General features: G+C 25.5%; 2 protein-coding genes across 2 annotated transcripts; both read right to left on the reverse strand.

Moving 5' to 3' along the window:
• Window positions 1-192: 192 nt before the first annotated feature.
• Window positions 193-3551, reverse strand: LOC132926623 (terminal uridylyltransferase Tailor-like). The gene is made up of 5 exons (XM_060990997.1): window positions 3173-3551; window positions 2966-3080; window positions 1542-1606; window positions 1271-1462; window positions 193-980 (listed from the first exon to the last, which is right to left on the reverse strand). Exons 2-5 carry the CDS (start codon window positions 2995-2997, stop codon window positions 193-195), a joined length of 1077 nt encoding a protein of 358 aa, XP_060846980.1. The 5' UTR covers window positions 2998-3080; window positions 3173-3551.
• Window positions 3552-9602: 6051 nt separating this feature from the next.
• Window positions 9603-16520, reverse strand: LOC132926318 (uncharacterized). The gene is made up of 13 exons (XM_060990667.1): window positions 16345-16520; window positions 16182-16249; window positions 15051-15122; window positions 12120-12310; window positions 11823-12056; window positions 11718-11759; window positions 11532-11633; window positions 11319-11465; window positions 11066-11245; window positions 10820-10996; window positions 10459-10706; window positions 10213-10390; window positions 9603-9762 (listed from the first exon to the last, which is right to left on the reverse strand). Exons 3-13 carry the CDS (start codon window positions 15098-15100, stop codon window positions 9644-9646), a joined length of 1668 nt encoding a protein of 555 aa, XP_060846650.1. The 5' UTR covers window positions 15101-15122; window positions 16182-16249; window positions 16345-16520; the 3' UTR covers window positions 9603-9643.
• Window positions 16521-16733: the final 213 nt, after the last annotated feature.

Consider the following 16733-nt stretch of genomic DNA (forward strand, 5'->3'; position numbering starts at 1 on the left):
ATGATTTATTTATTAAATTTATCGCAGTATTTTAAAAATTAAAAAATATTTGTTTAATATAACACAAAAACTTTAGATATTAAAAAATGCAATAAAAAATATAAAAAAAATTATAATAAAATAATATAACTGTAGTACGAATAATTTTTAATGAAGTAAAAGTTTAAACTTAAATTGTTTTTTTTTCACATATTAAGATTTTAGTTCTACACAAGTATTAATAAATGTATTAAATATTTTTGGTTCCACTCTTTCTGTAATATTTACATTATGTTGAAATGGATCTTGAATGTATATCTTATATTTTTTATTTTTATTATTTTTAGTACTTAACAATAATAACTCATGGCATTCTTTGTTTTCTTTATAAAATTGTTTATACCTCCATAATTCTTTTGGCAGTTTTTTTACATCTTCAAAATCTTTTTTGAGTATAGGACAACCAGTATATGGACTTATCACAAATTTATCAAAATCAAAATTTAAATAATATGTACAGAAAACATTGAATATGTCACTTACATTTAGAGTTTCTTGTTTGTTAATAATATATTCTTGTTTATTTTTGGAAAATGCATAATTCCATTGATTAACTAGGATTTCAGGAACGGATTTTTGTAAATCATGAATGGGGGGCAATATTCCCATAACTTGCATGTTAAATAGTCCAAGCCAATAGATCGAGTAACTAGAAAATCCCTTAGCATCAATAAGCCCAATATTTTTAGCCCACATCTTTAACTTCATTAGAACTGGTTTAATACGATAGTCTATACTTAAAATGTAATTGATAAAATGAGAGTTATGAACTCCACTCATATTATTAAATGATATATCACAATAAATACCAGTATCTTTATGAATACATTTTATGATAGGTATTTTAACATAAAACAAAGGAAAAACTTTAATGAATACTTGACTTTGACGAAGCTTATTAGCAAATGATTTCATAACATCTTTGACTGATGTTGTTGAAACTGAAAAAAATAATTAAAAATATAAATAAAAAAACTAATAATATAAAAAGGGCTTAAAAAAATAAAAATTTAAAAAAATCTTTGAATAATATGCATTATGAAAATGCTGAATGTGTTAAAATTTAATAAATAATTTGAATGTGAATAAATAAATCAACCACCATTTAGCTTTATATATATATATTTTAACTGTTAAAAGATAAAAATTACAGTTAAATTATATTATTTAATGCTTTATAAAATAATTATTACAGTGTAAATTAATGTATTACAAAGATCATAATACTAACCATACATTATACTTAAGTCAACATCGCTATTATCAATGTTAAGACCTATAATTCTTGATCCATAAGGTAGGATATCTGTTATAATTGTTGTTTTGTTTTCAGAATTCATTATAATACTTTGCAACTCTAATTTGATTAATGTAACTGTATCAACAAATGGGTAATAACCAATTTCTCTTGATTTAAATTTATCTGACACATTAAAAATATAAATTAACCCATTAAAACAAAAAAATAACATTTTTAAAGTATTAAACTAATTTTAACTTACATGGATTGTAACATTCATCAAGTTGTAGAGGTCTCTTAGTATTGATATGATGCAAATTTTCTGAACTAAAAAAAGTTGAACTATATATTAAATCAAGTACTTATATTCAATTAAAACTTAAGTTAAAACAATTAATTGAATAGCACTAAATTACATAAATTAAATACATTGTTAACTTTGAAAGAGGATAATAGTGTATTATAATTAAATTAATTTTAAAACAATAATAAGCTTTTTGTATGAAAAAAATTCCAAGCAGCTTAATTCCTAAAAAAACCTCTATTGCTAAGAATTCTATAACATGTTAATACTTAAATCCAAAAAAACTGCTAACAAAACTATAATAACATAAAAACAATTAGGTACTAACTAAACTTATCAATGATTTTATTGATATTTTATACAACCATGCTCTGATATTTCATACAATGTAGGTAATAATTTTACACATTACAGAATAACAATATGATATGTAAAATGGGTTAGACCAGCACTAAATATTCGTCATGGAATCATTAATATATGTTATGAATTATTTTGATTTAATACATATCCATCAATAATTTTCTCATGTCTGTACAAGGCATACATTACATAATTATAGATTAATAATTTTGTAGAAAAGTGTTGAAAAAGAGTGCATGTTTTGTAAAAATATTAGCAATCATTAAACTGTTTAAATTCATTTCTATTTTGTGTGCATAAAAGACATTTGCAATCTGTATATACAATACAATAAATATCTACCTAAATACATTAACAATTAGTGCACTAGACTTGGAAAACGTGAGGGAATAGAGAATCCATTGACACTATTTCCAATTTATGAACTTTGGGAGAGTAAGTTGTAATAGATTATTTAATAGATCGCAAAGATTTTTATGTTTAAGATGACGTTGAGGATTATCAGATATTGTGTGAGAAGAGAGTTGGATATGAGGGAACTAGTGTAGTTGAAGTTTTTATGATATTTGTTACATTCATAGGAAGCAAGTGTTGAAGTGTGGATATTGTTGGTATGTTGAAATCATAATATAAAGTATAATTTCTATGTACTAGGGAACATTAGAAATAACACAAAGAGTTATTGTTTGAAACAATTGAAATTTGATTAGGTTTAAATTTTTGATATTATATATTATAAATATTCATATTCTTCAATATCAGCATTTTGTTCTTTAGAGAGATTATGAGATAATGCCTTCGATATTATCATAATTCAATATGATCTTAATTTATGGAGTCTGAGATTGTTGAAGTAATGTTTTTTTTTTATTTAATATGGCTAGCCCAGGTTAGTCTTTTGTTGAATAGGAGATCTAGGTATTTAACAGAAGTATTCATGAAGATTATTTGGTTATTTAGGTGAACAGAAGGAACAGAAAGATTTTAATTTACAAAATGATTATTATGTATATAATTACCTGATTTGGGATTGAGCACATTGATCATTCATTTTTACTAGTTTTCAAAAAATTAATTTGATTTAAACGATTTATTTCAATAAGTAATAAGTTACGGCTACTTAAGTCTGAATTTCTGTAGGCAAATAAACATATAAATTTAAGTAGGTACAAAATATTTTGACTAGTGACTAGTGACTTAGATAGTTGATGCCACTCAGTACTCACAAATTTGTTGTTAATCCGGACTTCATTAGTTAACAAAGTACGGCCTTCTTTGGTCGTCGACAACCCTTGACGTCCCTTTCTCGCCGAATTACGATACAAACATAACAAGTACAATAAAATCATACTAAATTATCAGTAAGCACAATAAAAATCGCTGAGTCACGTCCAATGAAAAATGTCAAGAGCTCATCCGAGCCCATAGACTTATAATTAATATAATTACGTATAATAATATGGTCCCGTCATAAAGCTTATGATAAGTGATAACCTAATTTTAACTTAAAAATAAGTGTTTTGACCGTTTTGGATTGAGCATTGGCCAATACATTACAATTATTTACAATCATTACATAATATACTCATCGTTAGTCGTTACTCGCGCACCGTGCCACTGTGCGAGTCGCACGCGTAAATGGCGTGACCAATATAATTGTATTTTATTTGTCATGCTTGCACACAACGCACACTCTTAGTAGATTGGTTGCCTATATGTTTCTATTTTTTATTTATACGTCAATGGAAAATACTAGTTTATACTAATGCTAGGTAATTTATACATTGTCTAGCGGATTTTCTGTTTGTCGCTTTGCTCGTAAATTTGTAATTTTATTATTTTAATTTTGTCTCGGTCCCGACTAGCCAAGTATAGTTGTAATACAATCGATTATCGTATTACGAATTCGGAGTTTACGATTACTTTGAATCGGATTGCCCATCATTTTTGTTCATATGAAGAATCGAAAAACCAAGTAAGTGCTGTTCACTGTTCCGGGTCACTCTCGACAGTCGATTCCAGTTATCTTCTCCAGTTGTCTAAACAATGTTATTTTTATCTTCCTAACGCGTGCTAAAATCATTTATAATGTATATATAGTATATACCATTGTATCGCAAATAAAATATTGATGATTTGTTTAAAAGGTTTTGCACGTTTTGCATCAATTACTGAGTATAATTGAACACGTTGACGGACAGTCAGAAATACCATTTTGTTCTACAGCAATGCTTTAGAATGGCACTTTTTCATTACTGCTAAAATTGAAATAATTACCTATAAAAATTCGCTTTAATTCGACAGTGCTTAAATGCGCAATATGCGTAATGTGGGCAACACAACTTCCTCTTTCATAAGAAACCATTGGAATTATTACTGCTATTACAGTAATGCCACATTTAAGAAGGTTTTTAGAGTACTGCTATAACAGCAGTAATATTTTAAACTGCCATATAATAGACACAAATAGACGATTACTGTAATAGCAATAAAATTGATCGAGTGTCCGTCAACGTGTCAAGATAAGATGGCATGCAAACTGAACATTGTATACACAAACAAAATAATTAATATAATTATTTATTATTATAAATTATAATACCTACATAATTTTGTCCAAATGGAAATGTAATTAAATAGGTACATGCATTATTTAATGTTGATATATACGAGGTAGTAGGTATATATAATATATTGTTAAAAGGTAATGCAGGTTAGTGGCTTATAATGCTAACACGTATGTCATTTTATTTATTTGTTATCATTTTATTATAATCAAAATGATAATTTTCCATTTTATGTTACTTCTACTATTTGGTATGTATTTTTGGATATTTTTTTAATTATTCTACATGACACATCAAACCTGTATTGAAATTGACTATATTTTTTAGTTTAAAAATATGTTTTCTCCTATTTGAAAAGTAATTAGTTTGGTTTTCTATTTTGATATTTTTTTTGATGTTTCAAATTCAAGTTTTGTTTTTAAGCTATTTATAGACAATTTAAATTTTCGATTTTTCTAAATTTTTATTTTGAAATGCCGATAAAAAAAATTGGAATACCAAATAATCTTTAAAATTTAATAGAAGGTTTATTATAAGTTTAACTTATCGTAGTAAAAAAAAAAACAAAAATCTTTGGTCACGATTTTTGTTTATAAGCATTTAAAGTTCAAATGTTTACGAAATATGTCAAAATCGCGAAAATTTGCAAGGAATTTTGAAGTTGAAATTCACAACATTTTTGTGATCTATACTTTAGGTTAAAAACTCAACACAACATTGTTTGTAACTTTTTCATCAAATAACTGTAAAAAAAAATTCTAACGTCAATATAGAAAAAATTTAATGAGCATATGAAATTTAATTTTTCACGAAATCGCGTAAAATAACGATATACTGCAGTAAATTCCCGTTACAACGAATACCAATACAACAGAAAATTCCGTTATAACGAAAGTCTTAGTAGTCTCCTGCCTTATACCTAAAGAGCTTATTCGAATTTTCGTTACAACGAAAAAAAAATTCGGTCCCCTGGAGTTCGTTGTAATGGGATTTTACTGTATTACAATTTAAATATAGCTAATAATATAATGTATCCTAGACTGACAAATTATCTTCGTTCAGAATCGTATAGATACGGATTAAATTTAACTATCGAATAAGACTTATATTTATTTAAAATTTAAATTGTATTTTCATTTAATAATATCGCTACTAGATAATTATGGCATGTTCTAATATTAGAGTAATTATTATAAATAGTTCTTATTTTACCTACCTATATAATTTTAACACCACTAACTATGGCCATGTAGGTAAATACCATAAACGGCATAAACTTAACATAGTACCTACTTACCAATTATTATTTAATTTTAAATGCATTAAAGAATAAAAGGTACATAATATCAAATTTGAGAAAAGTATTTTTACTGTGGAAGTTATAATTATTTCAATTGGGATATTTAAAAAATAATTTTTAAGTACATCTATGTAAAAATTAATGTTGTAAATAATCACATTCATAATTCATGAATTAATTTTAATTGTATTAAATTTTCAAGAAAATGGTTATTCATACGTAAAATAACGATTTCTCATCAAACAATTTTCTTATTTTGTTGCTATTCGAATAAAAATAACTGAACTTAAAATGACTTATAAATTTGAAATTTTTACAAAATGTTAATAATTAACATATTCTAGGTATGATATTTTCAAAATATGTTTACTCTTATTGAGCTAAAATTAGAATTCTTCATTTTTTTTTTAGTTTTATTTCTGTAAGATATTTATAGAAAAATTTGCCCGGTAAAAAAACTATTGAAAATAATGAAAATGTATCTAACACACAAAATGTTTTCATAAGTTCTGATGATCTATGTATAGTTGCTTAAAAATATTAAAGATAAAGATACCTATATAGGTATATTTTTTTTTTTATAAACATTTACAGCTTAAATAATAAACCATTGTTTGTTCTAAATTAGTACCAAATATGGTAAGTACCTAAGTTAATATTCATATTGGTAAATAGCAGTGACAGCGGTATGTAAAGAGTATAAGATTTTGTTGGTGATCAGTGAATCACTGATAATTTATTCTTACAACAACTTAATAATCAAAACGCTTAAATAATTAAAATTGAAATTATGAAAAAAGTATTTGGAGGGTCAAGGGATTATGTATTCTATAATCATTAGTTACTGTAAAATAATACATACCTATTGAATATGGCAGATAATTTTTAAAATTCATATTTAGTAGGTACCTACCATTACCAATTGATAATGGTATTTAATGTTCTAAACATCTAAACAATTTAAGTAGGTACATTTCCACTGCCACTGTTTCCACATTGATTATACGACTGACTGACTGAGTAGGTATACATAAATGGATAAATGGTTATAATTATATAATTTGTAGAATATCTGGATATATCTAATAAGTTTAATATATACCAATATTGAATATACTTATCTTATTATTACCTTTAGGTACCTATATATCATCATTAGGGCTCAGATTTATACGTAAATACATATTTTTACTGTGATTTGATCAATTAATCTAGATAAGTGATAAATTCGTTTCAAGCAATTTCCAATGAAATGAACTATTTTTTATTTTACATACTTTTACATATTTTTCGATAATTCCATTTTTCTTACATATTTACAGTGTATTAAATAAAAATCCTGGGTTAAACTGCCTAAAATTAATTAGAGATATACATTGCGGAATGAATGGCGGGGTAATATTGCAGGCTGAGCTCACTTCTTTGGACATTGCAGATATGAAATTTGCACCCATTGGGCCATTACCTCTGTTAAAGTTGAGCACTTTTTTAGTCGGTATAAATCTGTGTTACGACCAAACTATTGATCATTTAACTTTGACAATTTGAGCATGTATATGATATTTCATTGTTATCATGATCAAGATGAACAAGGTTCAATTTCATAATAATTTAAAATTTCTATACAAGTGTCTTATTTTTTTCAGTAATTTTTTTATTATATTTTTTTTATACTTTGTATTTTCATTTTATTATCACATATAATAAAGCGATTTGTTATTACATATATATTTACATATTTTGGTTTTTTTATTACATATATAAATCTGAGCACTAATCATCAGATCAATATTTTTCTTTGCTAACTTACTTGCCATACCAAATTGAACATCAGTTTTCGTCTGATTATTGAAGTTAAACAATGTCAATAGTTAGTACAATAGTAGATACTTGGATGGGTGACTACTTAGGAAACACTACGTGTTACTTGAATTTATTTTATTTAGCACTCACATTATATTTATATATTATATTAAATAGTTATTTTTAAATACTAAAATACTGTTTTTTTGCCTATTCATTAATTTTTATTATTTTTTTTTTGCCTATTCAGAACGGAATAAGTAAATAAAATGTATCCAAACCAATATGAGATTGTTTTGGGTTATTAATATATTTATGAATAATAATTAAGTTGATATATTGCAATGGCCTTTGAAATAAGTACGTATTTAATAATCTATTAATTATTTAAGATTACTGATGGAGGGGAAATTAGCGAATCGACGATATAGTTTTTATTTAAAATAAATTGGGTTACATTTTTTATTTTTATATAATATTGAATTTTCAACTAAATTTCATTTAGGGTAGTTTTTGTATTACTGTATTAATTTGTACATATTATTGCTACCTATATTACATTATAGTCAAAGTTCAGTACATTATATCACCACGACAATACATAATTATTTAAATTTTAGGTAATAATTTATTGTCCCACACACCTAAATACCTAATTATAGTACTATTTTCTGCGCTTACCAAAAATTGTAGACAAACACACGTTTACGAATATATTATGACATAAGTAATAGGTATATATTGTTCTGCTATTCTGTGTTATTGTTATACTTATTAGTCATTTCAATATATTAATATCCAGTAAATATTCAGATAATACCATGATGATTACTAAAATTTATAGCAATTAGCAATCAATATTAGCATTTTGTCGTTATCAGCTATTATTATATCAGTAATCAGTATATTACTATACATTTTATAATAATTAAATAAAATTACTAATACCTAATTATAAATGCAATTAAAAGTTTAAAGTTCATATGAATAATACTTTTTCTAATATAACAAAATAATTAAAAACATTATATTTTTTTGTTTAAATATCCGAAATTTAAATATTTTTTTACGATTATTTTGGAAAAAACATGACATTTTTTAGTTTTGACCGCCATAGTAATACACTAACACCTAGATCCGATTTGACATCAGAAACCATTTTAAACCCCTTTTTAATCATAATGATAAATATTACTTTGAAGTTTTAATAGTTGTAATATAGACGCGTGGATTGTGACATCGTGTCGCCGTGGGCGTGTATTAGTATAATAAATTAATATTATGTTTATATGTGCCATACTATAAGTGGTGACGTTAACGTGATGTTGGCGCGGTAACTATTGAATGTAATCCCTAACAGCACATAGACCCTCCCAGGAAGGTCTTAGGACTGTATTTTCAGACTCTGAGACTCTTGATAGGAAGTACCTATTTAAATCCCGGACCGGTCTGGGTAAGTCCAAGACGGTCTGTAGGATTCCAAATGTCCGAGTTCGGACTTTCCACAAGACTGCCTGCCAGGAACCAACTGGACCAAGCATTAAACACGGACCATTATGGTCTGCACGTATCCCATTAGGGTCTGCATGTATCCCATTATGGTCTCCATGTATCCCATTATATTCCTGAAAACAGTCTGTTAAGGTCCCAGAAACTTTCTGAAAATGTTATACATACATCCCAATTAGGTCTCAATGTTTCCTAAATGAATCTTGTGAAGGATTAATTTTAGATTGAAAAAAAGATACTGGAATACCCCTCATGAGGTTATTTATAATTCTCCTTTCAAAGATTTTTCAAACAAAAATACTTCATTTAGCAAATCTAATCACAACTAATTTTTAATATACTTATTGAAATTGAAATAAATTGTAAATATTTCTTTTATTGTAGTTATTATGTTATTAATAATATTATAATAACAACATTCAGCTTTACCATGCTGTATTATAATAAAATAGAAATAAAATATATGCATTTTTATAATTGTAAATTTATATTTTCAAAAAAGTAACAAATAATGTATGTTAGGTATTATGTATTAAATCTCGTCTTCCATATCTTTCTTTGGCATGTTTTAACCATCCAGTAACGGCTTTATTTACATCAACTATCGTTGAACCGGATACATTTTTCATTATAACTCCTGCAATTTAAAATACATATTTATTTAAAATTAGAAAGTGTAATAAATTAAATTATAATTATAATAGACTATCACTGAAATAATTAGCATACTATTAATTCAACTCTTTCTAAAAATATACACTTATTTATTATTTTAAATCAAATACAAAGTTTTAAAATAAAAACTAATGATATGAAAATGAAGTATCTATGTAATATAATATATACACAACCAATATACTTCACATATAGAACTCAATTATATATTTTTTATATATTCTCATCCTCATAAATATATTAACATCAAATTCATTGCTATCAAGTTAAATAATTAACAACTAAAAACCAATATTAATAATGTAACTAAAAATGAAATGATAAATCAATTTCTCAATATAAAGTATTAATAGTAATAATAACATAATCTTTGCAATAAAAGTAATATATTTCATTAATAAATTCTACTTACGTGTTATCAATTTAAATATTGTTAACGAAATCAGAGACATTTTTTCATTTTTTTTATTATTTGTTCCACGTCCCGTTAATGATATTTGCATCCCTAAATTATCCGTTATCAAAAATTCCATTATGCATTTAGTCACCATGTATACATTATTACCACCAAATTCTTTCAATCGTTTTACCTAGGGAAAATATGTATGCTTTTTTTATAAAACAAAAGTAATGTGTAACATTTTATGAACTGTCATACCAAACATTTATAATATAATGTATCAGACTTTAGTTTTGAATCTACTTCTTTTAAAGAATTCAAATTATTCAACGGGAATCCTTCCAAATCAGTATTGTCATGAAAGCTATCATCGTGTACTAAATTATTCTTTAAAATATCTTTCAGCATTTCTTCGTGTTTAGATTGATTTAAAATTATTTTATTGAGTTTTGAATTAAGTTGTGGTAATGTTGAGGTAATAAATTTTAAGATACAACCATGATTTACTGTAAACATAAAATTACAATTGAAAAATATATATATTTATTTAGATACCAGAACAATTTTTATTTTTAGAATAGATCAGCTGTATAATATGATTTAAGATACTAATTCTTACCATTAGCTTCACTGTCATTTGTTAATATCTCAGACTCTGTCTTAGAAATTAGTTGTCTCACTGCTACATGCTTTATATGTTTATGAGCAGATTCAGGTGTACTTTCAAAAAGATTATTTTTACCACTTATAGTTGGGTTGTCATTTAATATTGAAGGAGTTGCCATCAAATAATTGTCTATACAATTTAATTAATATTAGATCAAATATTGTTAAGGGATAATTTAAAATTATTATAATTCTTTACCATTAACTTCATTGTCTATTTCTGATATATTTGACTGTGTTGAAGAAAATAGTTGTCTCACTGCAACATTTTTTTTATGTTTTTTAGTAGATTCAGGTGTCATATCAAAAAAGCTCCTTTTTTGATTACTTTTAATTGGACTATCAATAAACATTGGAGGAGATGCCATCAGATCATTTTCTATAAAATGTAATTAATAATAAATTAAATATATCACAGGTATTATATTACCCGTTTGATAATGTAGACATACCAGTATTTTTGGTGATATTAACTTCACTAATAGGCGAGTATAATTTTAATTGATTTAAGTACAAATTGTTTTTATTATTTAGAAATGAATTTTGAGTAAATGAAGGAGAATTACAAATATGTTTGTTCTGCTTGGGCAATTTATAAACTAAAAACAGAAATTATGCATATTAAAAATTGAATTTAGATTTTTAAACTTTAATACTTGTCTTACCTTCAGTATTTTCTTCAATATAAGTTCTATCAACTGAACAATCTTGCTTACTTGTAGAAGGGGAGTATAAATGTGCAATATTTTTTCTGCAAGATTCGTTATCTAGAAAAATTGATAGGTACTAAATTTATAATAAAAAGTACCCAATTTGTTTATTTAGATATTTACTAAGAAATATAATTTTACCTCTAGTATTCTTTCCAACATGTTTGTGATCAGCATTTAACACTTTATAGTATAAAACAACATAATTAAACTAAACAAAGTAATTTAATTTTTAGTAATACTTACCAGGTAATGACTTAAATGGATCTTTTGGTAGTGGTGGAATAGAAAAACTAGATACTTTTGTAGTTTGACTTTTGATCCTTTTTGGTGATAAAATATTTTGTTTATTAACCCTTTTAGCAGCAAGCTCTCTGCGTTTTTTTTTTGCAAGTACTTCATCAATCTCAGAGTTTAAGTCTTCAGTTTCAGATAATTGCAAGGCAATTTTTAATTTTTGTTTTGCCCTAATAAAGTTATCTAAATAATAATAAAAATAAAAATTCATTATTTGATAACGTACAATAATATAATTTTAAATACCAGAAGAACCCCAAATTTTTATTATAGAAAATGTTTTCCATGAAGACTTATATGGAACAGTATTAAGAACCAGTTTGTCATATTGCTTTGAGTTTATATTTTCTGGATAAAATGTTCCTTTTTGGTTTGACGATATCCAATTGCATGGAACTAGTTGAACCCCATCAATAAATTCTACAATCACATATTTCCTACAAATTTTTCTAAATTAGTTTAATGTCTTTTTTACAAAAACAATTTTCTAAAAACCATAGGTTATATAATAGTTGAAAAACAAATAAAATTAAAATTCTATCTAACCTATTGGGTTTAAGCTTGTATTATTGATTTAAATTTTATAAGCTAGGTCTTTCATCATTGTCAATATGTAAAAGTGGAAAGGCGGCATAACATTCCAAATCAATTTTACACAAAAAGTATTTTGTGATAATATTATTTAAGGAAAACATTTCCCTTATAGAAAGATTTGAAACCTTATAAATACCCAAATGAGAAGATAAACAAGGTTTAGTATACAATGGTTTCATTTCTAAAAATTCTTTGCCGATTATGTAACTTTCATTATTTATTTTGGAGCATATTATATTCTCGATGATAACTATTTTCCCTGAAGTAAGACCACAAATATTATTTGCTTTTGTTTGAATTTTAAATGTCATATTTTTAAATAACAAAGTTGAAAACTGAAAATCTGAACAATTATTTAAAAGAGGACCATTGGTATGAGTGTTTTTGAAACTTATGTTATCATTATACAAAAAAGGCATAGTTTCTTCTTCACGAAAACATATGATCTCATGAATCCTTCGAGCAATTTGTTGAAGAGGTTTGTCATCTTTCCGTAAAAGTTTTTTCATTTTTTGCATAAAATTTTCAAATTTGAAAGTACTAAACATGTCCAATGATCCAAAATTTCTTACATCTTGTACTATATGAAGTAAACCATGAACATTATGTGAAACATGGTGATGTCCATAGATAGTTTTAAAAGATGTAACAAAATGTTGAAGTAGTTGATGGGCATAGAGTAAATTTGGTTCATCAGTGCATAAATTGTTTGAAGAAAGGATAGTGATCGCTACGTGTAAAGTCATAAAATGATTGTATACTTCATCAGACAAAACATTTTTTAAGGCAACTGGACCGCTGTACAGCAAAAACTGTCTAAACTCGGTTCCTTTCCATTGCTTATAAAACTCTAATGCTCTAGGTTTTCTTTGAAATTCTAAAGGCACATATGGGTATATATTGTTTTTTAATAAATTAGAAATTATTTTAATTTTTCGAAATTGCAATCTTACTTTAAGGCTATCACAAAACCACAAATGAATAAGTTTTTTAATAACACCTAAGCAAATTAAATGCAAATAGTCCAATGGCACATTGGTAACAAGGCCTAATAATGGAATTTCATCAAGAGCACTAGCACCTAAATGATAATTTTCATCACTTTTTAAAAAAAATTCACGATCCGTTCTTTCTTTTCCTGCCGTATCTGAAAAACAAATTCTTCTTTCATAATATTCACCTTCGTCCCAGCATTTTGTACAACTTGAGTACCCAGTATGTCCTTTGACATTTAAAATAAACGATTTTGCTGGAGCATCTGCACAGATGAGTTTTATTATACAACTTAACTTTTTGTTATTAAAAAAAATACCATTTTCTATAACATGTTTCGATTCTTCAACAAATCTTTCTAAAAATAAATTAGCATTTTCAGGTTTTTTAGAATTTCCATGATAGATTCCAACAATAAAAATATCTTTAAAACCAAAAACTGATCCTAGAATTGGCCATAATTGACTGCTTGAGGATTTACTGATAGGAAGCCCATCAATATTGATAACCAATTCAATAGTTTCTTTTATAAGATGACCTTTATATTTCAAAAAATCTTGTATTCCATTTTCCAAACTATTATGCCAATAGTAACCAGGATAAACTTCCTTTATAACTGTAGTTCTAGGGGTATTTAATAAAGATCGACAATCGGATGGTAAATCACTATGGCAAGAATGAGTCTTTAAAATTTGAAGTAATTTATTCAAAGATTTATGAGTTATTTGTTCTGTAACAGCCCAGGTTGTTATTTTAGTTCTGAAAGAAGTTTCATTTTTTTCAGACAAGAAATCGTTTTGATTAGATGTGGATGGCAAAGAAAAACCACTATTTGATTGTAACAACTGGTTATTATTTGTAATATAATTTGTGCATTTTTCTGAAGAATAACTTTTCTCTAAATCATTGTTTGAGTCATGTAATGAATCGGGAACAATATATTGGTCACAATTAGGAGAAACAGATATTCCAGAAGACTTATTAGTACAAACATCTGGAAATAATTTTTTAGTTAGAAGTTGTGTATCATAGCAAATTCTTCGTCTTAATTGTCTGGCTGATATTTCATTATCTGGTCTTCTAAGTCTATGTAAAAATTAATAATATTTATAGTGTAACTAAAAATTAAATAAAAATTTTTAGATAGTATCTAATACTTGGTTAAAATTTATTTTTCGGTTATATTGATATATTTAATCATTTATTTATTTTGTAATTACCTAATGTTGTTAGATTAGAAAAATTACATTACATATGGGTACCTACTATGAATTTATACTTAATATAATATTACTACAAACAAATGCCTACCAAAAAAAAAGATAAGATAAACCAACTGATTATTTATTATTATAAAATTTAAATATTGATAGAACATAATAGATTTCATTTTTTTTTATTAAACATCATTTTTCAGGGTATGTAACCAAATTTATATTTTGTTAATATTTTGCCATATTGGGATAAGTGACTATAAATACATACTTTATTATAAACAAAAAGAGTTAATTGCATATATATTATGTAATAACTAAATGATCAATTGTATGAAGTCTATGTCCTAAATAATAATAATTATTAAATACATACTTTAATTCCATAATTCCTACATCGTCTTCAGTGCTACTTAAATCTGACATGGTTTTAATCTTGAGTATATAGCTAAATATAAAAACAATAAAATATACTTGTTTGTAAAATACAAATAATATAAGCAGCGAGATGGCAAAAAGAATAATCGAAAGACTGTTTTTGAGTTTCTTGATGGGTGAGTGAGTGGGGTAATATACTAAACTAATCATCATTTTTATTTAATAGAAGTGTAATGTGTATATGGTAGATAAGGTGGTATTTTGGTAATTGTAAAAAAAATGCTAGTCTCTGACAATATTTGAGTTCACCACACCATTGAATATAAATTTAATGAATTCACCCATTTCAAGTCTTGACAGTTTATAAAAGACTGAGATAGATAAACAGGCAATATTTTTCTAATTTATAGTCAACTGTACCATAAACATTTAATAATATGTATGTACTTACTAGTATTTAGTTTTAAACATTAATTATTACTTTGATGCAATTAATATAATATAAAATGTAAACCTTAGTCGATATTGTTATATAAACTATATTAGCTTATATTTATAAAGAATTAAATTAATTGAAAACTCCAACACTACAATCATTATTCAAAATTTCAAAACAACTATACCTTTTTAATATTTTTTGCAAACTAGAATTAGTTTTGGTGATAATTGAATAATTCACATTCCATTTAGCTAAAGAAATTAAAATGGATTGTTATCCATCAAATAATATCAAGTATATTAATTTCATGACATAAAGATTCATCAGTATAAGTATAAGAAATGATTGTAAAAAAACCATGTTTAAAATTAGTTCTTTCTAGGTATAACATTAAAATATTTATTTAAAGAAAAAATGTTTAGTTTATTTTAAAGATTATTAGAGGTCTAAGCAAAAATGTGATGAGATATTTATTTGGTTATAGACCTAATTCAGGTTGGTATCAATAACTTTTTTACTTTATCGACTGTTATTTTGTTACATATATAGTAGATAAATTATTTTTTAAATATTGTACGTTTAGTAGATATACTAATATTATGGTTATACATAGATGAATATTTTAAATAATTATTAATATTAATATATATATTTAACTTTGTAAATAAATATAATTACAAAATGACTTACAGACTATCAAGTATCAACTATATTTTATGCAGTGATCAGTTCACTGTTCAGGTTTGTGCAACAGCCAGCTAAAATAAAAATAAATAGTGTGATAAATTATATTACAATAAATACATAATATATTGTACCTTAGTATAATAGCAATAATATACATTATACTTACAAATTATAAACCACGTGGATATAAGCAATAAGCATGGAGTGACGCAATGAATAACGTTGAAACGACAAGCACCAAGAACGGTTGAAATCGAAATGTAAATGTTTAAAAAATAAAAGTCAAATAATCTTAACAAATAACAATACTTATTATTCAATAATCGATAAGTTATAACACCATAAACAATATATATATTAGATAGTATATAATAGAATAGTAGATACGCATTGGTCAGTCTTATCGTATTGCATGGTATCGGCGTCGTCTATCATGTGGGTAGGGTGCAGAAGTATACTCTAAGAATATTCATGAAAAATATAAAAATAGCTTATATTTCCAAGTAAACATCAAACTATCCATACTCCGCGATATCGGCGCATATTGCGTAATGA

Source organism: Rhopalosiphum padi, chromosome 3 (genome assembly GCF_020882245.1).
Source record: "Rhopalosiphum padi isolate XX-2018 chromosome 3, ASM2088224v1, whole genome shotgun sequence".
In the NCBI taxonomy this organism is placed as follows: Eukaryota; Metazoa; Arthropoda; class Insecta; order Hemiptera; family Aphididae; genus Rhopalosiphum; species Rhopalosiphum padi.